At 46.6% G+C, this 27319-nt stretch overlaps 2 protein-coding genes across 4 annotated transcripts; one reads left to right on the forward strand and one right to left on the reverse strand.

Annotated features, from left to right (window-relative positions):
* Positions 1 to 1135: 1135 nt before the first annotated feature.
* Positions 1136 to 11791, reverse strand: atg9a (ATG9 autophagy related 9 homolog A (S. cerevisiae)). 2 transcript variants are annotated; one of them, XM_072700464.1, is made up of 15 exons: positions 11675 to 11791; positions 10398 to 10578; positions 9815 to 9862; positions 9552 to 9612; positions 9186 to 9335; positions 8950 to 9091; positions 7858 to 8606; positions 6441 to 6594; positions 5970 to 6149; positions 5451 to 5681; positions 4990 to 5231; positions 4567 to 4684; positions 4252 to 4456; positions 3626 to 3762; positions 1136 to 3260 (listed from the first exon to the last, which is right to left on the reverse strand). In XM_072700464.1, exons 2-15 carry the CDS (start codon positions 10498 to 10500, stop codon positions 3252 to 3254), a joined length of 2529 nt encoding a protein of 842 aa, XP_072556565.1. In that variant the 5' UTR covers positions 10501 to 10578; positions 11675 to 11791; the 3' UTR covers positions 1136 to 3251. The 2 variants fall into 2 exon arrangements, with proteins under 2 accessions (XP_072556565.1, XP_023695913.2); XM_023840145.2 differs by lacking the exons at positions 9552 to 9612; positions 9815 to 9862; positions 11675 to 11791 and having other exon boundaries at positions 10398 to 10536.
* Positions 11792 to 12449: 658 nt separating this feature from the next.
* ankzf1 (ankyrin repeat and zinc finger peptidyl tRNA hydrolase 1) lies at positions 12450 to 21714 on the forward strand. 2 transcript variants are annotated; one of them, XM_023839929.2, is made up of 16 exons: positions 12450 to 12529; positions 14201 to 14350; positions 14513 to 14610; positions 14941 to 15043; positions 15169 to 15380; positions 15655 to 15767; positions 15843 to 15996; positions 16215 to 16437; positions 17824 to 17922; positions 18133 to 18300; positions 18719 to 18853; positions 19262 to 19574; positions 20164 to 20275; positions 20352 to 20519; positions 20610 to 20680; positions 20990 to 21714. In XM_023839929.2, exons 1-16 carry the CDS (start codon positions 12484 to 12486, stop codon positions 21114 to 21116), a joined length of 2292 nt encoding a protein of 763 aa, XP_023695697.2. In that variant the 5' UTR covers positions 12450 to 12483; the 3' UTR covers positions 21117 to 21714. The 2 variants fall into 2 exon arrangements, with proteins under 2 accessions (XP_023695697.2, XP_023695698.2); XM_023839930.2 differs by having other exon boundaries at positions 14516 to 14610.
* Positions 21715 to 27319: the final 5605 nt, after the last annotated feature.

Raw genomic sequence — 27319 nt, forward strand, 5'->3', positions numbered from 1 at the left:
ACAAGGGCCCCTGACCCTATAGGGCCTCTGGTGGAAACATGGAGGGAGGGCGTTTGGCTGCCAAGGGCCCTTGAATTGTGGTGGTTGTGGTGCTGGTGGTGGTGGTTGGGGGCCTCGCGAACGTTTTGCCTAGGGGTCCACACAACCCATAATCCGTCCCTGGTTGTTTACACTTTGTAGAAGAAAAATAAAAATAGAAACACACCACAGTGAATATCGACATGACCGTTTCCTTCGTCGCCAGTCCCTGCTTGGATGACGTAGAGATAATTAAATACTTTGCATTATTACATCGTAACTGCTCCCGTCTTATGTAGGGTACGGGACCTAGAAGACTCAGCTGCCGAGGATGGAGGAGATCGGAAGTGAAGCACTGCGTGAGCACTAAGGAGGGGCTCCAGGGCCAAATGCCCAGCAATCACAGGGGACGCCTGGAAGTACATCCGACAAAACAGCACAGGATGAGGCCATGCGAGTCACCTTCTCACCCGAACCCGCCGTACAGACAAGGAAGCCAGGAAGCAAGTGGTACGAAAGATGTTTCCGGTCATCCTGGGCGCATGAGGCCAGCAAAGAAAAGTAAAACTCATTTCAAAAAAGGAAAATATAGTACTATGAAATATATAAAGTATTTTGCTGTCAAGTTAATAAAAATATAAATATTCAGCCATCCATCATAATTCTGGAGCCTAGCACCAGTTAGAAGTCCGTTGTAGGGAAATAAAGGTAGCAGTAAATATTTATTATAGAAATATGTATTCATGGCAACACTAACACTATATAATATTAATTTGTATTAAATAGGATGTCATCATCTGACTGAGGGTCACCCTGGACACAAGGGCCAGTCTTTAGCTTGGAGGGGGGGGGGCAGATGCCCAGTCCAGGGGTTTCCCAAAACAGGTGCAAGATATAATCCATACAGTGTTCCTGGTCTGGGCCTATTTGAAAGTTACCCAGGAGTAACCAGACTACTCTGCCTGGAACAAGTGTACTGGGACTCACGGAACCCAGCTGGGCGCAAAATGGCTACATGTCGCCATCTTCTGGACTTAAGGTAGAGGTCAAGTGCATAGCCATTTAGGGTAATGCGCAGACACGTCACACTTTAATAAAGACAAAGTAATTAAAAGGGTCTGCTTAGTAAACTTACAATTTATTAATGGATTTACAGCTGTACAAAACGAGTAATATAAATAATTCAAATCTATAAAAAAACAACAAATGCATATATGCGCAGTTCTGTTGGAACTGACATTTGATGCCTTAAAAGCGTATTTGAATCAGGCTGATGGGAATCACTAACTGCCAAGGTTGCAGCCGCGCGTTTCATCTGGAAAATAAATGGGTTTCGCCACAACGGGAACCTTAAAAAGCGGGGGTTTTCACAGAAAGGCCTTTGAACACTCATTTTAAGCAGTTTAGGAAAAGCATGAAAAAACACAAACCTAAGAGTAGTCCAGATAGTCGTAAGCCTACAAGACGACAGTATTTTTCGAACAGTTCCCATATACACAACTCATGAAATTATTTAATTGTTCCCATTTTCCCATAATTCCTTGTAACTTTGTAGAATATTTATTACTTTGTGTGCTTATGCTTCTCGTTGTATTTGCTCGGTTCTCTCCACACAATAGCTATACCACAGAACTTCTTTAGGTATTTTAAATGTCCTAATTAAATACCCCAGATATCATGACAAGTAGGCTGGGCTTAATGTGCCGCACAACAGCTTCTTGTTATCTATCTAAATTACATGAAGTACATTTTTATTGAAATGTGGCAAACAGAAAATATAAAGTCTGTTTTTAGGGATGACCTTATGCACTTTTTTACCACGATGCATTATGATCATATGGTTTGATTGCAACAATTATGGCTAATCTGGGTTTGCCAGTTTTTGTTTTATATGTGAAAATGTGTTGGGGTGGATTCATACAATTCAGTTTAGCTCAGTGACTTGAGTTTGCAGTGAGCATTTTGTATTTTTGTGTTTGTTTCTCTGGAATATATTTTTGTTACTTGTATAAATACTTGCACACCCTCTATAAATGTTGTTTCTTACAATGAAAAACCTGAAAGATATTTAGAGAAAAATGAGCGAATGTGCATTCTGCTAGCAACATGTGTCTCCATAAAACACCATGACCTGCCTGACAGTCTTAGTATTTTAAATAGAGATGCAAACAAAGCTATCAATATGAAACAACTTTAAGTTGAATAAATAACTGTAGTGGTTTTCAAATCAGCACTATCTTTAAAATTTGGAGAAATAATGACACAGGCCCACAAACAACAGCAAAATCAGTCTAAGATCAGCGGACTAATATGAACAGTACATGCTGAATTCACAAGGTTTTTTATGAACATTATATATTTTTACAATTATTTGCCATTGGCAAAGTTTGTCTTCATGTCATTCCTGACCTTCCCTGCTGTCCTTTTTTGAAAATAAAAATCTTTCCAGAGATATTTCATCAAAGTGCAAAAAAGCGGGACAAACACACCAGTCAGTGAGAATAACTAGTAGTAAGGAGTTTCGTCAGTGTGACAGAGCGCCAGCTGGTAAAATGCACACACGCACACACACGTGCACACACGCAAACACAGACACGCACACACACACGGACACGCGCACACAGACACACACACAAACGCACACACACACACACACACAGACACACACACACATACCTCCACATAAACCTCCCCTGCACCTGACTCTCCATCATGTCAAAGGTAAAGGTCCCATCCTACATTACTGACAGTATTTAAATCCTACATTCACCAGAATCTGCAGTCTACTGTGCTGTTTCTTTAAATATTTATGTTATATGTTTTTTTTGTAATGTTTTCAGGACATCCGGTCAAAGCTCCTTCACTAAAGAGGGCAGCATTAAAAATTGCACAGCCGTTCGTGTGGGAGAAGTTTCTGGGTTGCAGGTTAACAGATCTCATTGCGCTCTCCTCTGACCCTTTCCAAGGTCTTAAAAAAAATGGTCAGTTTCCTCTTCCTCTTGGCTAAAACGGCCGGGCATTAATCCAGGTAGGTGTGGTACTGGCCTTCTGCTTCTCCACAGGATGTTTTATTATGATGTAAAGTCTGTCTCATGAGGCTAGAGAATGTCGCACACAGAGAGGCACTGCGACATCCTTGGTTCAGTGCAAGCGTTTGTCTCAGGTGAAGCTCCATGTGTCAGTTCTGGGGAAGGGCGCAGAACCCATGAGCAACAATCAGTGATGTATATGGGTTATGTCACCTGTAATGACAGAGGGACAACCAAGGCTTACAAAACCGAGCTTAAATTAACGTTATTTTGGTATTTACCTGTCCTTGTGGTAAATAGTCCAGTATAAAAGTCACAGATATAAAATTCAGAAGCTCACGATGGGTGGTGTTGGGTTTAACTGCCTGGTTTAAGCTATTGTCAATCAATAAGGTAACCAATAGGAACTAGTTTAATGCACATGGTGATGACGAAGCTCAATAACCCCACCCACTGAAGCGTTCCCATTCTGTAAGCATATTCCATGGTTTGAACTAGAACTGGTGACCATTGCTAGATCTGATTTAAGTGTCACCTTGGGCCCATTTTCCCAGTCCCCCCCCCCCTGCGGCACAGACCTTCTGGATGTGTGGTGGCAGCTCATCCTCCTCCGGTACCGGGTCGTGGTGCCGGCCTGCTTGGGCCTCCTCGGCCCAGCCGCCCATGGGTATCCGGGGAAGCCTCGGCGCCGACCGGAGGCCCCCGCTCACAGACTCTGAGGGACGAGACAGCAGGGCTATCGCACTTCTGAGGCAAGATTCCTCTCCAAGGATCCAAAATGCAATCAATTCCCTTTGAAACATCTACTGTCTACAGCCCCTGGCCCCAAATACCTGCTTGGTTCACTGATTTTAATAACAGCTGTTAATTAATTAGGCTTCAGCAAGCTTTTGGATGGTTCTGGATGCCACCACCACAATGAACTGTCTAAGCAGTTGTACTTGTGGGAAAAGCATCCAAACTCCACACACAGAGCCGGTCATGATGATGCCACTAAACGAAAGTGACGCCCAAACACTTTTTTAAAAGAGCCATGAAAAAGTAAGAACTAATTAATGAGGAAGCGGGAATGACAACTAGCATAACTTGCATGGCTGAGGACTGCTATCCTGGAGTCGTTTCAAGATAGGTGATTGCCAGATCAATTAATTATATCACTATTCGCTGCCTTTTATCTACAAGAAGGGGAAGGAGGGGGCCATACCAGTGGTTCCACCATAGCGGCGCTGACCGGTGTTGTGCAGCATCGCCCCCTCTTGGTGGGGTGTGGTAGCACAAGGGAAGGTGTTGGACCGGGGAAAGTTGCGCAGTCCTTCATTGTCGTCGGGAGCACCCTCGCTGCTCTCGTCGCTGTCCCGCCTGTGCCACGTGTGACGGGACAGCTGCCCCCGTGACTGCTGCTTGTGGAGCTGCGTGTCACAGCAGAGGGAACGTACATACGTGGCACAGCTTCAGGTACGGTTCGTCTGGGCGATCGGTGCAGCTCTTGAGCAAAGCAGTGCATTGTGGGAGTCCATACCTCATGGATGTAGAGGGCGTGGATGCTCATTTCAGTGGATGCATATTCTGATAGGACCATGCTGTTCAGCTGGCCCTCCCAGGCGCTGCTGCCAGAGCTTGCAGTGCGGGCATCAGCTCTGTGCAACCAAGAGAAGATGAGAGAAATCAAAATGGGAAACAAAATAATTCCTCTACTGGGGCACAAAGTAATTAAGTATCTGCAGTGATAACTAAAAACTCCATACTGACAACTATTGTACTGGCTAAAGCTTTCTGTCTTTCCCTGCCCCACAGATCAAGGTAGATGGTTAAAAGATGCAGGGATGGATGGATAGATGTATGGATGGATGTCTTTGATAGAAATAGAGGAAAAGTCCCTAAACTCATAGCATTAAAATCAAATGAGACATTTTGCTGTGTGTCAGGAATGCAAAGCTCTCACCCGGACCCGGCCATGGCCCTGCCCCCCACCAGGCCGGCGCCGTCACCACGGGGCAGGCGGGTGGAGGCGAAGCTGCCTCGCAGGTGCTGGCTGCCACTGAGAGGAGAGAAAGAGCGCAGGGCGGAGGTCCCCTCCATGAGGCCCACGTCCACCGCGTGGTTGCTCACCGAAGCGTCCCGGCCCAGATGGAGAGACCCCAGAGGGGGGGGGCCGGCGAGGAGGTTGGCGATCAGGCTGTGGGGCTGAAGCAAGATGTAAGAGGCGTGGTTACCATCAGGGAGAGCCTGACAGCTTATTGCAGGAATAGCTGCGACAGAGCTTGTGTTTAAACAGAGGGTGGATACTACTATATATATGGCATAACAGTGACCAATAGCCTAAAGCGGGAGGCATCATCAGCCAATCAAGAGACAGCAGCGACCTCCACCCGCCACCCCCCAAAAGCACCCCACCCTCCGCACCTCCGACTCAGACTGCGTGGAGGTGAGGATGTGGTTCTCGTGGAGGACGCCCTGCTGGCCACAGGCAGCCTCCCGCTGCACCTTCTCCTTCAGCTGGCTGATGAAGGTCGTGCTCTCGCGGGGCGGCTGCCAGCGAGGGTTGGTGATGGCAAAGTGCATGAGCGACAGCTCGGTCTTGCCGTCCTCTGCCTGCTGGTAGATGGAGGCCTCCGTTCTCCCCGCCGACATCCACTGCCAGGCGGAATGAGACTCTCTCAATAGGGTAACCATGGCAACCAGCAAAAATAGACACTTTGATTGTACCTTAATGGATCTGAACTATTAGGTCGATGTTGAGCACCCAATTTAAGTGCATTCTGAAGACTGTAAAAAAAATACACCTCTTAGGAAGTGATTATTAATTACAGTACAGCATAAGTCAAGTGCTGAAAGTAGTGCAGCAGAGCTGTGTAAGGAAACGTAGTTTATAGTTCATAATTTACAGCTGAGTCTGAGTAAAGCGTGCCGCCGTGGCCTCACCGCGGGGTGCCCATGTTGACGGACGTCCATCTGGGCGAAGGAGCACGTGTCGCCCACGCCCACCACCTCCACGGTGAAGTTGCGGAAGAAGTCGATGATCTCCAGGGACTTGCGGCGGAGGCAGAAGATGAGGATGAAGGGTGTGATCACAGGACTTAGAAGCTCCTCCAGGATGAACACCTGCATGGGCGAAAGTGCTAAGTGCCAAACTCTAGACGCTAAATTCAGAGAAAATGATAATTCCAGCGCTAACAATCTCATATGAATGTGAGATCACATCCATAAGTAACAAATAAGGAGTGGCCTGAACCTGCTTTAATATTTTTTTTTCTTTGCTTTAATCAGATGGTAATTCCAGAATTGTGACTTTATAAAACATCTCTGATATCTCCAGGAGGGCTGTGGACCTCAGGTTAAAAACTCCTGCTCAAATTGTTGGAATTTTCTTGGCATATTGAATGAGTGACTCACAGCCTTGTACTGGAAGAGCTGGGCAAACTCATCCCTGGTCTCATAGCGGTGGGCGTTGCCTTGCCAGTGGTCCGGCATGTAGTGGATGTGTGCCAGAATGACTTTGAGCAGCTGCTCTGGGCAGAAGACCAGATGTTTGTCTGGGATGAAGGAGCTACAGAGGAGGGCGAGAGGCTGGACATGAAACAAAGGGCTCCCACACACCTGAACATCTCAGCAGATCAAGAACAACACAGAGCAGGAAAGAAAATAAGCATTTATGAAGGCACCTATTGTGACGCTTGGCCACACCTATAGTACCAGTCAAAAGTCTGGACACACCTACCCATAGAAAGGTTTATTTGTACTATTGTCTACATTTTAGAATAATTATAAAGACATAAAAACTATAGAATAACATATATGGAATTATGCATTAACCAACAAAAGTGTTAAAAAAATGTTGGGGGGGGGGGCTCTGTGGGTTCGGATTCAGAAGGTTGTTGGTTCAAATCCCGGAGTCGGCAGAGTGATCCCAGCATTGGGCCCCTGAGCAAGGCCCTTAACCCCAATTGCTCCAGACTGGCTGACCCTACTATCTCCTCTACACCAGTTCCATGAGGTGGCCTCCTGGGATGCTTTTCCAGCTGTCCTGAAGGAGGTCCCACATATACTGATGCTTTCTTGGTCAGAAATTTCAACTGGAACGCCCCCTGAAGTCGGAGGATTCTACACAACCCTGACCTCAGAATTCAAGATGGTTGCGCCCTTCATCAACAGAAGCTAAAGCTGTAGTTATATACTGTTTATTAATGCTTAAGTCTTATATGTGGCTCATTAAATCGGTCGTACACACAGTACTGTCCAGCCTCTATCTGTGGACATGTTGCTACAGTGTTTTTATGAGTGAAATACCGCACAATGTGTTGTTATCAGCTGATATTGCTACCAATGGCTAATGGCTAGAACTGGAGCAGGTTTCAGAAAACAGGATTTCTTGCTTAGCCAGATAATTTAAGGTAGTTTGGGCTAAACGGAAGTGAATAAAGATAAATGCCATTTATACTGGGGTACCTTAAATCTGACAAGTTATCCGGCTCAGCAAGAAATCCTGTTTTTCGAAACAGGTCCCTGGTATTGCTAAATGGCTTTCCGAATTGCTGTACTGGAACGTGGTTAACTCATATGTGTGACATCATTCCCAGTTCCAACTTCCGACCTCCAAGAATAATGGAACAACAGCACAAGCACTCACTGGCCGCTTTTCCTTCACCCTCTGGTCAAACTCCTCCAAAACCATTTATACTCTGCTTAGGTCAGGTGGTCTGGTCATATCATGTGACACTATCACTCTCCTTTATAGGTAACTTGGCATGTCCAAACTTTTGACTGGCATCGTACATTTCCTAAACCACTTTTGGCCAGTTGCGGTCCTCACCGGCAGACAGTGATGCAGACCCCCAGGAGGGTGATGCTGGTGAGGACGTGCTCTACAGCCAGAACGTCCTCGTCGTAGATGGTGAGGGCGATGAGCACCGCCAGGATGGAGCCGGCGAAGAAGACGACGTTCTTGGCGACCACCGTGAGCAGCGGCGACATGAAGCAGTTCATGTACTTGGAAGAGGCCTTGTAGCCCTTGCTGAGGCGGGACATGAGCTCGTGGTCCAGCTCGTTGAAGTGCCGCAAGTAGAAGCGGCCGTAGAGCGACCAGCAGCGGGCTCCCAGGCTGCCCGGCTCTCGCTTGATCACCTCCGTGTAGCTGAAGAAGGCGTAGAGGATCTGCCAGATGAGGATTACGGGGCACAGCAGCAGGTTGGCGATGCCGATCCACAGGATGCGTGAGCTCAGTCTGTCGGCCAGCTCCAGCCGGCTGCCGCCCCGCTTGTACTCCGTCTTCAGGCTCCACTCGTTCTCGAAAAGCGAGCTGGGGCCCCAAAAGAAGATCAGCTCAAAGTTGTACTTGAGCCCACGTGTGTAAAAGACGACGTCACCTAGGAAGGGCAGGCGGGAGCGGATGGGCAGCAGGGACTTGTTGATCATGGCCACCATGTAGTTCTTGAACCGCAGTATGCGATGGTAGATGTCCAACTCCGTTAGCTCCTTCTTGTGGATGCAGATCTGGTGCTCCTTCTGGATCTCCACGATGCGTGCCTGCACCTCCTGCCATGTAAAGTACGGGAGGTCGGCCTGTGGTGGGAGAGTAAATCAGATCATTCATGTCCCAGTAGTTCATGTTTTGTTGCTCATTGTTGACAAAAACTTTGCCAACGGTAAGAACATCTGAGAATGACCACATGGGTAATTTGCGGGGACGTATGTGTGTACGGCCCTTTTTCCTCTTGTATGAGATGCTGAGTCCTTTTCGATCCCCCCACCCGCCTACAATTCGCAAATTTAACCAAGGGGGATCACCCCCCAAGTCGAACGTCTGCCCTTCTCTGCAAGTCCTTGGTTATTTGAAACAAAATGAAAGGTGGGAGAAAAAAATGTGACATGGGACGCCGGAGAGGCGAAGAGAGACATCTCTCACCATAGACAACTTCAGAGCGTTGATGTAGAAGGAGCGGATCTCCCAATAGCAGCAGATGTTGTATATGAATTTGACAAGTCGGTGGAGCCAGAAGACTCCGGAGATGACGAGGATGAAGATGACAAACACGTTGTCGCGAATCCTGGGAGAGCGAAATTTAAATATATGAGGAGTTTGAGGTATAAAAAGAAAGAACAAAGATAGGAGAGACTTTCTCTGGGATTGCGTGAGCTCACCTGGCACTACAGACGTCCACAGGCAGAAAAGCATCTGGAAGTGTCACCTTCGCCGAGTCAGTGTGGTTCACCAATTTGTTGGCAAACAAGATGTCGTAGTCCACGCAATTTGCCAAAAACACAGTGAAAGCAACGACAAATACCAATTGCCTGCAGAATGAGAATAAAAAGGCCCAAATTTAGGGTTATTACTTCCTCCCAGAGAGGTTGTAAAGTCACACTAACATTCTACAAGAAGAAAACAAAGGACCCCAAAATGGAAGTCAGCGTTCTATATTTACACAGAAAAAGGACTGGATCACTTCCACAGAGCATTACCATCTTCTTCATGAGCTGGACTTAGCGTCAAATATCTGCCATACTTACACAAGCTCAAATATTTCCCCCAGCAGCATACATGTGAAGCCATTTTTCTGATGCAAATTATATATGTGAGGAAGGTTAAGTCAAGAACACTTGTCAGCCAGTTACAGTCATCGCGACATAACTAGCTACTCCCTTTCACTGATATAGTCTGAGCCAAAAATGTATACTGCAGTTTCATATCTACCAAACAGACATGCAGACAACCTTAATAATTAATTAGTAAAAAAATGTTTTGGATAAGACGGTCTTTGACAACTGAAAGGATATTCTCTGGAAGAAAAGGTCCAGATTCTCTATATGATGCCACTGGGCTGAAGAATTGAAACACAGGATAAAAGCAGAAGTTAGCAGAGGAGAGGCATTATACAAAATGTGGAAAAAATACGTTAATTATATTCTAGTGCTTTAATTGGGAAAAACAGGTGCTGGTACCCCCTTGTTATTCAGTACCAGCAGATACTAAGAGGTGCCAGCGCTCTGAGGAGAAAAGCAATGAGGTGCTGGCACCGCATACCGCTGAGTACTGGCCCACTTCAAGCACTGTAATAATCTAATTAATTACAGTATTTGAACGTACTACGCCTAGATAACGTCGAAGTCCCAAACAGCACCACCTACCGTCAGAAGCTGAGTAAAGCATAACTTAGGAAAGAAAATTACGGCGATGTAGCCGCGACCTGGACGGGAAAAGCGGGTATGGAAAATGGATGGATGGATGGAAAAGCCAAACCACTATGCACTGTTGTAGCTCTTTCCAGCGAAACTGGGTAACTTTACAAAAATAGGAAAACCACAGGAGGTTAAGATGGGGGTGAATGGGGGGTGCGGTTAAAAAAGGAGTCTCACATTTAGATCCCTCTGGCACATGTACCAGCAGGTTCTCCTCTCCGGGCGGGGAGTCATTGTAGGAGGCCTCCAGACGTTGGTATTCTGTGTCAAAGTGAGCCATGCCGTAGCACCCTCCAGCATCCTCCGTCACACGATCCCGGCAGATGACCGCACAAATCAGACGGCAGTGAAGGATGAGCTTTGGAAACGGAAACAAGTGGGCGGAGGGTCGCTTTCCAAACACCGGTGAGGCATGCCCAGAAAGCAAAAGCAAAAAACTCCAACTTCCAATAATAAGTCTGCGCTGTCAGCTTTCATCGCCTATTGCCTTTAATCAGCGAAGAATATTAGTAAGGCCTTACAAATCCGTGCAGAAGTAAGCACGTACACGCGATCATCAAAAGTCAGACATTTAGTCCAGCAGATCAGCAATAAGATCTCTTGTGTGGAGAATGTGGTTTCCTTTCTTAGCAGCTTATGCGAGCACTGTTTACGCTGTATACAGATGCGTACATTTTGAATGGGGTCAAAGAGGAGACTCGTCGTTTTACCTGCTCGCGTTTCTTTACATGCAAAAGTGGCGCAACGTATAGGCTGATAACGAGCAGCATAAACCGCAGCGGGTCGACTACCAAGCACTACGCTGCATTCACGTGAAATATATATAAAATTCATGGCTATGAGAACTACCTGTTTTGCGCAGCAAGTTCTTGCGTAATGCTTGGGACAGCGGATTTGTATTAATATGTCATATTCCTATAAGCCAAGGGTTCACACTGAAGATAAAATGACGTACAGAAACCTTTTACAAATTTTAAAGGAACACGGCCTCCAACAGATATATACTCACACCGAATAAAGATGGAATTCAAAGACTTATTTCTCGTTCATCGCTTACAAAGATTATTTTAAGGCTCATACTACATCTTACTCTCCTCTGTTAGCTATTTCGATCGCAAATCTTACCTATATATGTGCAAATCTTACACATACAACTACTGTCCGTCTATACACATGAAAACTGCGTCGACGTTAAAATATAGCTAATTTGCTGTATCAATTGTTATATTTAACGCCTGAATCTAATGCATTAAAGTGTATTTGGGACATTCAGGCGTATGCTTTGGAAGACATTCACAGCGCTTGAAACTTACGCGGGGTAATGCGTTTAGTTTTGCAAATCCATTGTAAATAGTATGGTGCAGCGATCATTTCCCTCAACATAAATCAAATACTTTGATACAATATTCGGCGTTATAAGAAAATGTGAACTGGCTCAACCATAATGTTCTTACCTTGGCGATCACTGCAAATGGAGATAATTCAGATATGGTAAGTTAACTAGCTTGTTTTGCTTTTGTCACCCATCTTGGAGTCTCGTTTTGCTTTCATTTCTGTACATTCACTAGACTGTCATCGGTGTAAATGACATCTCATTTGGCCAATCATAAGCGGCCCGATTTACAAAAAAATATGTGGACGACCAATCAGAAAGGGACGTTGGTTCTGTTTTTATAGCTGTCAGTAGCACAGCGCAAAACGCATTTACTGTCAAAATTTCTAACCCTTTGTCTTCGGACGTCACCATTATTATTAACGATGTCATAATGCATAAAATGTATATGTTGCATGAAAAAATGTGTGTTTACATGTGTGGGCCTCAAACCTTGGAAGTTTGTTTGTCTATCCAAGAACTCTTAAAGTCAGGGGAATATGATTCATAACAGATACCATACAGCAAATAGCAAAATATATAACTATTAAATAAAACTACAGATATAATTAGTATGAGAAGAAGCTCTTTTAAAAGAAGTAAATTAGATATATATCACAAAATACATAAATAATTGTAGATATAAAATAATCGATTTAAAATAATTTATTTTACAAAGGGCTGATGGCACAAGAATAGGAATGAATAAATGTGTTATGCCGATTTTATATTTATGTCAAGAAGACATCAAATTATAACAATTTATAATAGTTCTGATAGGAGACTAGTCGGAAGATGTGTTTAAAAATAGATTTTTTTGTATATGATTTTGCGCCAAATACTGCAACGCTTTATGAGTACTGCAGGCTTCCGTAGCGGATCAGCGTTCTCATGCTCATTTTTCTGAAGGCGAAGAATTTACTTCAACTGGAACACAGTAAGTGCAATATGGCAGGGTTGTGCTTACTGTTCTTTGACAAAACGTTTTAAAAGCTATACTTATTTTGGCTTTGTCGTGCTAGGCAGCAACATAGTAAATTCATCTGATTGCCATGATTATGGGTATAGTGGTGTTGAAGCATGGGTTTGACTATTTCCGATACGTTCTTTTGAGTTTAATTTGATAGCAAACAGTCATTATTGTTGACAATGTAACTACATCACAACAAAAATATAGACGGCTTTATCCTTGAGAAGCTATCTTAGCTAACTAGGTGGCATACACGTGGCATTAATTTATGCTGATTAGAGCACTTTGGAATCCATACTTTCAGTCATGCTCTTTGTAGTTGTTATAAGACAATAATGAAAGTTTTAAGCCTAACTGCATAACCCGTTGATCGCGATCGACTGGTCGATCTCGAGATGGTTAATGGATAATTCAGTATTTCATTGGTGGCCAGCCGGTCGATCGCGATCGGCAAAATGTTCCAAGGGGACCTCCGCCCCCTCTGTCGGGGCAAAATACAGCTTTGGAAAAGATTAAGAGACCACTCCATATTTTTAAGAATCTGCATTGTTAAATCCTGATTTAATCCTGGTTCTGCTGACAGAACGCTACACTGGGCAGCAGGTTCCTTCCAGGCTCAAAGTTTCTATGACATCAGTACGCATGAACAAAACGAAGCAGGAGACACTGGGAACGACCAGAAACCAGCCAGGTAGAGGGTAGAGATGACTGTCAGCCAGAGATGACTGTCCATCCATCCATCCATTATCTACCGCTTGTCCGGGGTTCGGGTCGCGGGGGTAGCAGCTTCAGGAGAGACACCCAGACCTCCCTCTCCCCAGCTACCTCTACCAGCTCCTCGGGGAGGACACCGAGGCGTTCCCAGGCTAGCCGAGAGATATAATCCCTCCAGCGAGTCCTGGGTCTGCCCCGGGGCCTCCTCCCTGTAGGACATGCACGGAAAACCTCTCCGGGTAGCCGCCCAGGAGGCATCCGCACCAGATGTCCAAACGACCTCAACTGGCTCCTTTCGACGTGAAGAAGCAGCGGTTCTACTCTGAGGCCCTCCCGGATATCCGAACTTCTCACCCTATCTCTAAGGGAGAGCCCAGACACCCTGCGGAGAAACCTCATTTCGGCCGCTTGTATTCGTGATCTCGTTCTTTCGGTCATTACCCATAGCTGATGACCATAGGTGAGGGTATGACTGTCAGCTTATCCAATTGTGCCTCATTAATTGGAGGATGACCTCAAGTGACCTTCAAAAAGAATGAGAAACATTAAGTGGTGTTAAGTGCACTGCTAGGACAGTTCATAACAGGCTTCTAGAAGCGGGACTGAAGACCCATAAGGCAAGGAAGAAGACCTGTATCAGTAAGAGGAGTTTACAAAAAAAATCTATATTTTACCCAGAAGCATACCTATAAATTGTGAAATTGAAAAAAAATTCTGTGGTCTCTTAATTTTTTCCAGAGCTGAATATCGTCACCATTCTGTAGCTCGTTGGGGAATTTTCTATGTAAAAGTAGCTCTCACTTTAAAAAAAAGGTTGTGTACCCCTGGTCTAATTGCTGAAAATCACAGTAACGGCAGCACGCCGAGGCGAAAAGCGATGCCGTAATATCCAGCCTTGTGGTTTGTATTTTTCTGTTTTCTAAGGTGCGTCGATCTACACAATGACGGCACTTCCAGAGCACCGCTCTGTGTTTGACTGCTTTCAGGACACGACTCTCCTTCAGGGTTTGGAGGAGGTGACGACAGTTCAGGTCGTTACCCCTCTGCCCACCGGAACGGGGTCTCACCGGCAAGGTGCGAGTTGGGCTACTTGGAGCTGATCCCAATCGCCGCTTTCTTTTACGCCTTTTCACATTTCCGCTCCTGCTGTGCCATGGGAAATGTTAGATGTCTCTTGAAGCAGGACTCCATTAGCAGCGGTCACAGTAACCTGTTTATAAATTTTGTCTCACTCAGCAGGGGTAAGCTCCTTAGACAGAAGCCCTCATGGAGAGGTGTCCGACAAAATGTTCTGCTCTGCTTGTCAGTGTCCCTTTGACAGTCGGGAGGAACAGGTGAGGGTCTGCACCGGGATGGCTTACGGCAAGCCGCAAAATATCCAGAAGCAATATTGTTATATATTTATATGTTCTCAAATCTTTGTGCAAAGTGATAGTTGCAGTTGTACTCTGTGTATGAAGCAGGATATTTTGACGGAAGCTGTTCAGTTGAGTACCTGCCTTGTTTGAAGGGTGCATTTGTTTTTATTAAGTTGTTTCCTACTTTGTGATTATTTGTGATAAAATATTAGGTAATGCATTCCACTGCATAGCTGTAGTTGCTTTTTTGACGAAGGTACTACGGAGATTGTGTTTCACTGTGAAGGTTTGTGTTCTGATTGGCAGACGGAGCACTATAAGCTGGACTGGCACCGTTTTAACCTGAGACAGAGACTGGCGGGCCGCAGCCCCGTCACAGTGGAGGACTTTGAGAGGAAGACGGGGACAGGTGAGGGACAGGACGGGGGGGGCCCATGAGGGGCAGTATAGTTACGCAGTAGCTCTATCTGGGACGGCCACCCCATTGGCTGCTGGCAGGCGGCTTCCCAGTGTCTACCTCTGCTGTCCCCACAGGCGATGTGTCCAGCATCTCTGGCTCAGACTCTGAGGAAGATGCTTCTGACAGTGACTGGGGTCTCCGTGGCGACGAGGACTCAGCCCCGGCGGAGGCAGAGAGCCCATCCGAGACTGAGGCCCGCTGTGGCCGCCTGGCCTGCAAGGCGCTTTTCCGGAACTTGCACGGACAGTATCTGTCGGTGTTTCGCTGCGTGCTGTGCAGCAAAAAGGTGCGTTTCCAGTGGGTCCTGGGGGGCTTCGATTAGGGCAGGGGTGGCCAATCTTATCCGCAAAGGGCCGGTGTGTATGAGGGTTTTCGCTGCAACTCCATAATCAAATTACTAATTAGAGGACTGATTGGCTGAAGAGTCCTCACACCTGGGTTTGAACAGCTGACCTACAGGTTATCCCAAAAACCTGCCTATACACCGGCCCTTTGCGGGTAAGATTGGCCACCCCTGGTTTAGGGCATATGGAGGGTCAGCTCTGGCCTTTGTGTTCCAGACGGACTCGAGCGAGGTAGACCTCACAGCCTCCCTTCTGAACATCAGCTGCAAGTCAGTCTGGGTCATTCTCATGACGGGAGGGGGGCACTTTGCTGGGGCCGTTTTTCAAGGGTGAGTTAAGCCTGTCGGTGTTCATCTTCCCTTATCTCGTGTGCGAGCCCTCACGCTTGCTATCCTCTGGTAAAGGAAGGAGATCCTGCAGCACAAGACCTTCCACCGGTACACGGTTCGAGCCAAGCGGGGCACGGCCCAGGGGCTGCGGGATTCTCAGAACCACAGCCACGCGCCCAGGTCGGCTGGCGCGGCTCTGCGGCGGTACAATGAGGCTGCGCTCGTGAAGGTAGAAATAATCTTGGAACTGTCCCACACAGACCACTGTCCATGCAGTTCAGGAGATGTTGAACTATCCACTGGTCAAGTCCTATTGCTTGAGAGAGAGCAGCCAGCCATCTTATTATGGGAAAATGTTAGTTTCATTTGACTGCATGATGTTAGCACTGGGCTTTCATGACAGGATGTCCCGTTTAACCTTTGACCTTTGTGACCTCCGCTTCCCAGGATGTGCAGGACCTACTAGAGGGCTGGTCCGAGCATCTCCGCGAGGCCAGTGTCATCTTCCTGCGCGTTCCCAGCTACAGCAGGACGATGTTCTTTGGAGGTCGTCAGGCCCCCCTGGACAAGAGCGACCCTCGTGTCCGCACGGTTCCGTTTGCTACCCGTCGGGCCACCTTCTGCGAGATCAGGCGGGTGCATGACTGCCTTTCCACGCTGCACATCTACGGTAAGGCTGCATGCTCCTCTGGCCCAACGGTCTTAAGGTAGAGACGAACGATGATCTTGGGCAGCACTGATGACCAATATTTAAACTTGGCAACTATACTAAGAAGAGATCTATACTATACTATACTATACTATACTAAGAAGAGATCTCAAATATTGGCCCTTGAGACGGTTTTAATTAATTTTTTTTTATTAATTTAAAAGCTTCTCCCCTGGAAGAGTTTAGCTGGTTATCAATTTCAATGTTATGAAAAAATATTTCCAATATTTGTATCAAAATTTCCATGTTGGTGTCACTGCTCTGCTCTCGTACATGAGAGGCGTTACTGAGACATGCCACTAAACCAAGCGCTCACCTCTAACCTTTTGGTTATTGTATTAATAATTATTAAGAATTAATTTTTACATTTTTATGTGTAATAACTGCAACATTAGGAGCGGTAGATGTGGTCTCTCACTGCTGCTAAACAGCGATGTAGCAAACATCATGATAATCTCCCATTTCAAACACTCTAGCAATTTACAAACCTGGCACCCAGCCAAGCTGCCGCCTGTATTCCTAGATTGTGGTCTGATTTTAAAGTTCTGTCATAAGGCTCAAGAAGCTGTTCCACACAAGCCATCTTTCCCATTCTATGCTGTTGTGTCACTTCGGCTCACCTCACATGCAGCTGTTCTCTCATTGGCTGCGCATCAGAGAGGTCGGCGGCTGAATCTGGTGCAGTGGTGTGTGTTACGTCAAACTTTGAGTGTGGTGTCAAAATGGAAAGTCTGAGTGGAATATGTCGCTCAGTGTAGCGTGACGCGAGGTTACATGTCAACACTCAGCTCCCTATAGAGCAGTGTTTCCCAATTTGGCCCTCGGGGACCCCCAGACAGTCCACATTTTTGCTCCCTCCCAGCTCCCTGCCAGACAGTCCACATTTTTGCTCCCTCCCAGCTCCCTGCCAGACAGTCCACATTTTTGCTCCCTCCCAGCTCCCTGCCAGACAGTCCACATTTTTGCTCCCTCCCAGCTCCCTGCCAGACAGTCCACATTTTTGCTCCCTCCCAGCTCACTGCCAGACAGTCCACATTTTTGCTCCCTCCCAGCTCCCTGCCAGACAGTCCACATTTTTGCTCCCTCCCAGCTCCCTGCCAGACAGTCCACATTTTTGCTCCCTCCCAGCTCTCAGCTGCCACTAGGAGGCAGTTTAGCTTAGCTCCGTGGTTCTCAAACTAGGGCATGCGGAGGGATCTCCTTGCTTGATTGTTTATTTCAGTTGTGCTGGGAGCAGACGGTCTGGGGGTCCCCGAGGACTGGGTCGCAAAATTCTGCCATAGACAATAACGGAACTTGGCGAGCCACTTGAAGCCCTCTCTTATGACATGTTGTTTTCTGACACAGGGAAAGACACTAAAGTCTCCACCATATTCAGTCCTCAGAAGAAGGTGAAGAAGACCCCCAGACCAGTCCCTCAGACAGATCTGGAGATACAGGTCGCAGGTCAGCCCCCCAGGCATCTTGGTGCTGGTTTCACATGCTCTGCACTCTGTGAATTCCTATATGTTTCCCAGGATTGCATAACACTCTCGGCACAATTCTGTACATTTTTTCTGGAAGTGTGCAGAATGTGAATATTGATCGCTGTATTTACACACCGGTCTCTCACTCTACCAGAATTACTCGCCTTGTAACGCCCCGGGTGTCTTACAGCGCCCCCAGTGACGGACGAGGAGGACACCTCGGGAGAGGGGAGCTCTGAGGTGGCTCTAGAGATGGTGGAGGAGACCCTGGGGACCCTGGACCTCAGGGAGAGCGAGATGTACCCCTGCAGGAGGCGTCGGAGGAGGAAAAAGGAGACTCACAAACCCCAGGGGCTAGGTGACTGAGCTGGGGCACAGCAGGGCGCCCCCTTCTGTCGGCTTTAATTCGAGATCAGTTTTATTTAACTTTTCAGCGTTTTACATCCAACGAGCTTCTTAAGCATAAACCAATTTGTGCATTTTTATACATTTCAGTGGCACACTAAAGAGATTTTAAAAAGTCTTAAGAAGTATTAAGAAATATAATTGATTTTCTTTATCTAGATCATTGTCTCCTAATCCTGTCCTCGGGAACCACCAGACAGTCCATGATTTTGCTCCCTCCCAGCTCCCTGCCAGACAGTATACATTTTTGCTCCCTTCCAGCTCCTGGTAGGAGCAAAAACATTGCCTGTCCTGGGGTCCCCTAGGACCAGATTGGGAAGCACTGATCTAGGGCATTGAATGTCCTGCCCAATGAATGATTCTGTGTCCAGATTTGGGGAGCGGGGAGCCTGAGGGGCAGCGTGAGGATTGTGTTCAGGACCACGCTGACAGCCAGGAGGCGGGCGAGGTGGAGGCGTGCAGGAGGAGGCCCAGGAGGACCAAGAAGGCACAGCCCGTAGAGGAAGGTGAGCCATTAGCCTGTCTGCTAATAGGTGGCCAGTAGGTAATGCATGCATTTTTCAACAGATTGTCAGGTTAACCGGACATCCCCTCTGTGACCTGGGGGCATGTTTACAGGCCATTAGCCTGCTTCCACAAGGACAAAACATCCACTGACACATGCACCAAGGGCAACTTATACATGGGTCCAAAAAGATGTTCAAATATCTGGAGGAAACCCAGAGATTATGGACAGAATGAACAGGTTTGGATTTGAATCTGCAACCTTGGAGTTGTGAGCCAGAGATGCTCCCTGCCAATTGGGAGAGAGCAAAAACGTGGACCGTCTGGTGGTCCCCGAGGACTGGGTTGAGAAACCTTGATCTAAAGTTTGGATTAATGGCTGTGCCCTTGCTCTCTGTTGCCCACCGTAGACGCACGAGGTGGGCTGCAGGGGAGCTGGGAATACAGCCTGAGGGACACCCTCTTCACGGCCTGTAAGGTGGGGGACCTGGACACCCTGCGGCGCCTCCTGCAGCCCACACGTGGGAGCGGCCAGGAGCAGGATGACCGCTGGCTGCCGAAAGGCTTGTCTCCAGTAGGGGGTGCTCTCATCCCAGTCCAGCCCGCATTCCTCAACATGGAGATTGACGACACTGGGTTCACGCTGCTGCACGTGGCCTCTGCGGCCGGCCAGAGGGGGGCGATCAAGCTGCTGATGGATGCCGGCAGTGACCCAGCGTGCAGGTACCCCCCCTCCTCCCGATAGAGAAATATAAAGGTAATTTTTATAGCTGTAAAGCTTGCTAGGGACTTTTGGCAGCCACCTGGCTTCCCCAGCTAATGGTAGGAGATATACGGCTCTGAAAGTCACTGTGCGATTAGCACGCCATGTCAGCGGCCATCTGCTTCAGCTCCCGGGAAACGGAACGCCGGATGGTTGGCGGGTCGAGGCCGACAGCGGATCTGTAAGACCATCCTGTGGGCTCGAGTCAGGGTCGCCCCCCCCTCCCATCTATCTTCTGACTTCATCTGTACTCGGACAACGTGAATCACTGTCGGCGATCTCTGACGTTACCGAGGTCATGCTGATCTGGGATCGTGTCCCTGGATGATTTTTTTTTTTTAGGTCTGCAGTGCTTAGGAATAACGCCTCACACGTTCAGGGTTGCTGGTTTGAATCCCAGTCCTGGGTGTGTTGTGTGGTACTCTGGTTTCCTTCCTCAGTCAAAGAGACATGCAGCTATGCTGATGCACGTATGTGTGTGTGTGTGCGCGTGTGCGCGTGCGTGCGTGTGCCCTACATCCTGTCCTTTACTGTCTCCTTTTCACACAGAGACATAAAGGGACGGACACCATACAATGTGGCACCTGAGAAGGACACCCGAAACGCGTTTCGCAAGTACATGGCGGAGAACCCCGACAAGTACGACTACGACAAGGCGCAGGTAGGCCGTCGCTGGGGTCACGCCGGAAGCACACGTGGCCGATAGCGGATGCGATTGGCGTGTGCGTCTATCCAAGATCCCAGGGCCGCTGACGGCGGAGATCGAGACGAAGAAGGCTGAGAAGAAGCGGGCGCAGAAGGCAGCGAGGAAGCAACGCGAGAAGGACCAGAAGGAGGAGAAGAGGAGGGAGGAGGCAGAGCAGGAGGAGAAGAGGAGGTTTGCGGCGCTGAGTGACCGGGAGAAGGTAGCGTTACGGGGGAACCGGCCGTGCCTGGGTGGGCCAGCTAGTGCCCTCCCCCCAGCCTGACCTTTGACCTCTCTCTCCATGATGCAGAGGGCCCTCGCGGCAGAGAAGAGGCTGCAGCAGCAGATGGCCACGATGGGGAGCAGTTTCTCCACTATCCGGTAAGGCGGCCCCGAATCCTGCTCCTTCTTTCTTCATTCGTCTTCCTTTTTTTTAAAAAAAAATCTATCTTCATTTTCATCCTCATCTCATTATTCAGCTTCATCTCTCCTTTTCCCGGAGTGGTTTCCAGCGCCTCCCCCGGCTTATCTGACTGGTCCCTCCCTGCTTGCTCTCTACTTTCTAGCCGGTTTCTTTTCATCTTTCTCGCTCCCCGTTCCCTGAATGGTTTCTCCCACCTCCCCCTGCTTTATGATTGGTCTCTCCCTGCTCCCTCTCCGCCCTCTGACGGTGCTTTTCCTATGCGGCAGGCGCTGCTGGCAGTGTGGTGAATCTCTGATGGGGAAGGTCCCTTTCCAGTACCTGGATTTCTCCTTCTGCACTCCTCGCTGCGTCCAAGAACACCGGAAGGCCCAGGCGTTAAACCCCAAGCCTTAACCTCTGACCTTTATCCACTCAGCTGTCAGCTCATCACACCTTCCTCAGTGGCTACTCCACCAGAGAGAACCGCTTGACCAGCAGGTGGCGCCATATTTTATGGTCTTGGAAATATGCTGCTCATGGAGATAATTTATAGATGATTGGATCTGATTATTACACAGACATGAACAGAGCTGTGATTAGCTGCCATGTTTCAGTGGCTTATTTTAATCCCTGTTCATTGAATTGGAATAAACTTCTTGAGAGATCTGTCTTAATTATGTCAGCCCAGAGATGTCCATGAAGTGTCTATATTTGCATTTGAAATTTAAAAAAAATCCTTCTAACCTTGTGTATTAATATAATATTCAGACCTGGAATCACTGAATCTCAAAAAAACAAAGGAGTCGTAACTGGCTCAGTGGCTCCACCTTGAGGTGGATGCGGAACTACAATGAGGAATCAGTCATTACATAACCACTCTTGGATTTTCACACCAGTCCATATGACCTTAGGGATCATGTGAAGTCTGTGCCAGATATATCTGTGTATCTGTGATTTTTTTTGTGACGGTTTTCATTCTTTGTTGCACTGCTGATTAAAACGTTCCATGGTACGTACTGTGTGATCGCATGAAGTGTGCATGGAGCCTCGCTTCCCGTTCTGACACGCTGAAGGGTCTGAATGATGTGCAGGTTCAAAGCCGCCTTTCTGTCATTAGCAGCCGCAGTGTGACACGCTGTAATAATCATGCTAAGTGCTTTCTGCTTTTATGCAGTGTTTCCTGGAAATGCCACATTTAAATACTTATGCATAGAATACACTGGTCCTGGTGGTACAGATGACAAAGGTCATAGGTCAAAAGTCCCTCTTCACTCACTTCTGCTTCTTTTGCAGAAATGCTACCTTGATTCTCATCCAGAAATCACACTTTTAATTCCCTATTAAGGACAGCCTTGTAGTTTGAGGTTAGGCATGGAAAAAAAGCTTGTTTACCACTGACTTACTTCCATGTCTGAACTCGGATGTTTTGTTCTGTTTAAAAAGTAGTTTGTCAGTAATTGATGAGAGTAGATAACACTCCAAGAAAAAGTCGTAGGAGGTTATTGAAATGCAGTTGGACAGGCTCTCTAGTGGTGAACTGGTAAAAAAAATAATTATTAAGTTTTAACTACAATAGTGTGTAGCATCACATTTTAGAGGCTACAAGTCAATACAAAATAATCTGGATTCAGGCTGTATTCATGTGGGGAAATTCTCTGCCTTTTGGTGAGATTGTTGCCAGGGATACAGGGGAGTCTGCGATTGATTAGATATTCCTGTCATGTAGACAGAAAACTTAAGAAAGATAAACAAATGTACTGGAAAGTGGAATATCAGATGAGTCTTCCAATGTGTCTTTTAGGTTTGGGGTGGGGCTCGCTTGCTACTGATTGGCTTTCACACCTACACATGTCCCACAACGATTTTTCATGTCCTTCAGCAAATGGCAGCTGGGAGCTGTGGAGGCAGTGATCAGATGGTTGGAGTCAGGACATGGAGCATGCATTTTTAGTCTTTGTTTTTAATATTTAATTATCAATATTTTAAATATGAGTATGACTCGGTGTGTGCATATGTTTGCCCTAAAATGAACTGGCATCCTTTCCAGATTAATCCCGAATGTGTACACAGTGCTGCCAAAGACAATTGTTTGGAAGATGGTTGGATATACTAGAGGAAATTTTTAATCTCTTAATGTGGTTTTAAATGAATTCACTTCTATCATAACCAAGAGCCTCCATGTTTAGAATATTGATGAACCAAATCTGACGTTGTGAAATCAAAGGCTGGGGTTGGTCCTTTCCCGGTATTGATCTGCAGAAATAATACTTGCTGTTGAGATAACCTGCAAGGAATGCGACCATTGAGGGGATTGCTTCACCTAGTGGAATAATGGGGAATTACAACATGTAGACCTGTCAGAACTCAGAACCTTTTTTCACTAGAAACCGCATCTTTTCCGGTACCCTGTGCAGATGTTTAAACACACGGGTCTCTCGCACTTTGTTCCACTGAGGTCTTCTACACAGATTATCCAAGCTCAGTTCTATCTCTTGGACAGCATACTTTCCCAAAGTGCACTGTTTTCTAGATCCATGTCCTCCTGCTGTCCATAATGTGTGACATTTGGTATCCTGCACTTGGGGGCCTCCATGATGTAACTTGCCTTCTGAATACAGACCAACGTCAGTCTAATTCTAGGAACCATAAATAAAGATGGACGCTTGGCTTGATACCGTATATCCTCAAATACTCTCAATAGAAATGCACAAGCTACCACCTTGTGGCGAGTGGTGGTATTGCATGACTCAAACATGTTAAGCCACTTCAGTATTTATAGTCATTTGCTTCGAATACTTAGTCAAAATGCATAAAAAATACAAACAATATATTTTTAAAAATTCAGAGATCTTGAATATTCAGAGAAGCTGGTCTTTACCAAAAGCTTTTATCCAAATCATCCTTAAATGCAATAAGTTAAAATGTATGCATTTTACCCTGTAGAATATATTTTTGCTCCAGGGATTTGAGCATCCATCCATCCATCCATCTTCCAAAGTCTCTAATCCAAATCCAAATCTGTATCTTGGTGCGCTTCTTTATATCATATATCAATACAACTGATGAAAAGTGTACACAGTTTTATATTTAGAGTCCCATTGTGCAGACAGGCAGTTTTCCTACCATCAAAGTTCTAACAGACTAAAAGGAGTTCATGTGATCTCCCTATAATGCCCAAAATCACCCCCCTACCAGAGCTCACCCCGAGCCCTGGGCTGGAGATTAGCACTTGATCAGAATCCAGAGCCATGCAGGAGATTATTAATCAGCATTCTCTACTGGAAAACTGGCTTCTTTTTTTCTGGTGCTGCTTCACCATAAGACACTAACCGTGTAAAGTGAGCCACTTAGGAATACCCATACAGTCTACAATCTTACAGAGCTCCGGTGTTCAGAATGCGTAAAGTTTGATGAGTAAAGTATAAATAAGCTTACAGATGAAACGGTGTGTTCTGGAAAACAGATATAGCAAATGATGTGTAGTTTGGAAAGGATTTATGCAGAACTACAGATTTCTTTGATACAATACTGAACAAATTGAACATCAAAGAAATCACAGCATCCCGTACTGGTTATCGCTGTTTTCATGGATTAGTGGATTTCATGGATTATCTGTTTAGACCTGAGCGAGTCGGCGGTACAGTCAGCGGCACATTTCAGCGCCAAGTCGGGCGTTTTGGTGACATTGTGGTGACAGTAACGGAACTACTACCAGCAAGCATGTAATGGCGACGATGATGTCACAGCAATCAAGGACACGGGGCTGATTGCCCAGGGTCGCGATGAGTGGACAGATTGTGATAATCCCATGCTGAAAAAATGGCCGTTGAGATCCGACTGAGGCGAGAGCCGCGTGACGGTAAATCGGTTCACCGGATTCTGTGAGCAAGCCGGCTACTGGAAACGAGAATTTGGGTTCGTTCGGCTTAATCGGCTAATAAATATCAGCAGAAATGAGGTATGCTAATTACACAATTTCGCAGATCTTATTTGCGGGATGAAAGGCACACTTAGTCCTTTTTCTCAAAAGTATGAAAAGTACAACTCTGTGCATAATTCATAATAAAAAGAGACCACTTTCAAATACAGATTAAGCCATATTATGAGCAACAACAGTTGATTGATTCAACAGGGATTCCAGAAAGTTCTGGCACCCATTGGTGGCTGGTTTAGCTGCCAGCAGTCAATCATGTCAGGTTGCTACCATGGCAGCTATACACTGTCTAGAGATCTGTCATCTCCATGACGGGGAGGAGGGCACAGGCGAATCAAGTCCTCCCCCCTGAGTGTCTAATTAAATTGGCAGCCCTCTGCCCCTGCTGCCCCCCTAGGGCTTCCCTTGAGCTCCCCCCCACCCCCTAATATTTTAGCCTCTGGAATGAGATCAAAAGCACCACAGAATCTGGAGTTCCGTCTGTAACTGGAGGAGCTGAGCTACCGGTGCCTGGGCGACATGGGGCCGATCGGCGGCCACAGGTGCGAGTCTCGGGTGCATCCCATCATGCAGCAGGATCCATACATGAGTTCCCAGCTGTGAGGAACATGCCGGCCTCTTCCACACACACGCTATCCAAACCACAACTGTAGAACATATCAGGCTTTGAGCTTCTGTTCGCTTCTCAGATACTCTCTTATCACAAAGGGAGGGCTCCAGATCTGTGTCAGCGCATGATACTAACTCATTAATCCCCATTGATGTGTGACTAATTAGATTCCAGCAGAACAATATGGTGTCGCAGGGTCTAGGTGAACTTTAGCCAGAGCCGTGAGAGGAGTCTCAGGTGCTCAGGAGCTCAGTGTCAGCTGCTATGTGTTGTTGCCATTGTTGTGGGGGGAGCTGCTTTCCCTCCCCAGTCAGTCCCCCAACCCCTTACTCCAGCCTGCAACCCCCCCCCCCCACCCACCCGCCTTCTCTGAGGGTCTCCTGCCAGGAAGAGGCTCCCTCACTCGTAAATAATTAATAGAACCCAAGTTTACCACACAATTACCTCTCTCCCATTGGTGTGTTTTTATCTAGCAGACGTAATTAAGACACCCTCCAGATAAGGCTGCTTACTTACAGGCCCTTTTGTCTTTTCGTTCCTTCTTCTCAAATTCACTTTATAGTGCCACAGAGCACATTTTTAATACACTATTCTCTTTAATCGTGATAAAAGCACCTTTGTCATTCCTTTCTTTCTGATTCTGATGGTGAATTTTGCATTCCAGGAGCAGAAATCTATAGTTCTTCCATTTCATTTCTTATAGTTACCCTTGTGTCTAATTTCATGAAATAGTCAGGAAGGCTCTCATCCTGATTTGAAAGGGAATATGTGTAAAATAATTGGGTCTGTGTGGGTGTGTCTTTCTATCAGGCTCTTTTAGTCTGAGAAAGGTTTCTTTTCTTATTCATTACGGTAGGATTACAAGTCCTACAGACCACACAGGTGAGGTTCTATACCAGTCAGGACTCAGCAAACCCCTCTTGAATACCCAACATTCCCAATTTGTCTCAGCAACAACAACTAAGTTAATATTCACAAGGTTTGTGAAGCTGGTGTCACTTGTCTTTCATGTCATGAACAAACAGAAGCGTCGTTCTCTGGACACGCTAACTGTGGATTTTGGTCCCAACTCATTAACAGTCACTCTGCTCTAAGTTGCTTACAATGTACTTCAATAAATGAAATTTGATTACTAGATAAATGACGATCCACTCGTTTTTCATAACCGCGCATCCAGTGCAAGGTCACAGTTAGCTTGGACCCCACCCAAGAAGTGCAGGATGGGAGCGAGGATGTACCTTGGAAAAGATGCCAAGCCTTTGCAGGGCAAATGTTATTATTAGCATTGTGTTTAATGGCATGGAGTTAGCAAAAAAGCTTTTGGAGTTCGCAGACTAGACACAAAACCTGCCAAATGTAGAGAAAACAGACACGCACTCTGACAATGCAGGCTGAAACACAAACGCCTTTACATGCTTTGTTGTTGCAGTTATTGTGGAAAATACATTTCCTGTAGTGCCATGTCATTTCATATGGTAAGGGTGGCTACATAAGAGCAGGCCTCAATGAACTCAGCATCCGTTCCTCTTTCCCCTAAAAAAAATCCTGCGCGACTCACAAAGGAGACCCAAGTCAGGACGAAAACAGATCAAAAGTAAACAGATTGCAAACGAACTTCTCCTGGAAGGTTTTCCTGTGACACCCTTAAAGGGAAATTCCTCACTGCATTGTTTGTTTTTTCAATAAACAACCATGGAAAAGAAAATGATGTGGAACGAGGGGAAGAACGACATGCTGAGGAATGTACAAAGCTGCTTGGGGTCCATCAAACTCCAACTTCCATCCAATAGCTGCCTGCCACATGTGGGTAGACTGTGGCACCTGTTTTCTTCTCTGCATGCCCATTCAGACCCCCCCCCCAGCACCACCCTCAAGCATCAGGGCTGAAAATGTCCACAAACACTGGCCAACAGGTCGTGCACCTTAAATGGCTGTTAGTGATGGCTATTTCGGTCGAGGATGGAAAATTGTTCAAATGATATAAATGTGTACAGGAAATCCAGATTTTTCTTGGTGGCCACAGTCTGCCCGTGGAGCTGGTGGCACAATTAATATCAAGTAAAGTTAAATCAA

The sequence above is a fragment of the Paramormyrops kingsleyae genome, chromosome 16, assembly GCF_048594095.1.
Source record: "Paramormyrops kingsleyae isolate MSU_618 chromosome 16, PKINGS_0.4, whole genome shotgun sequence".
Classification (NCBI taxonomy): Eukaryota; Metazoa; Chordata; class Actinopteri; order Osteoglossiformes; family Mormyridae; genus Paramormyrops; species Paramormyrops kingsleyae.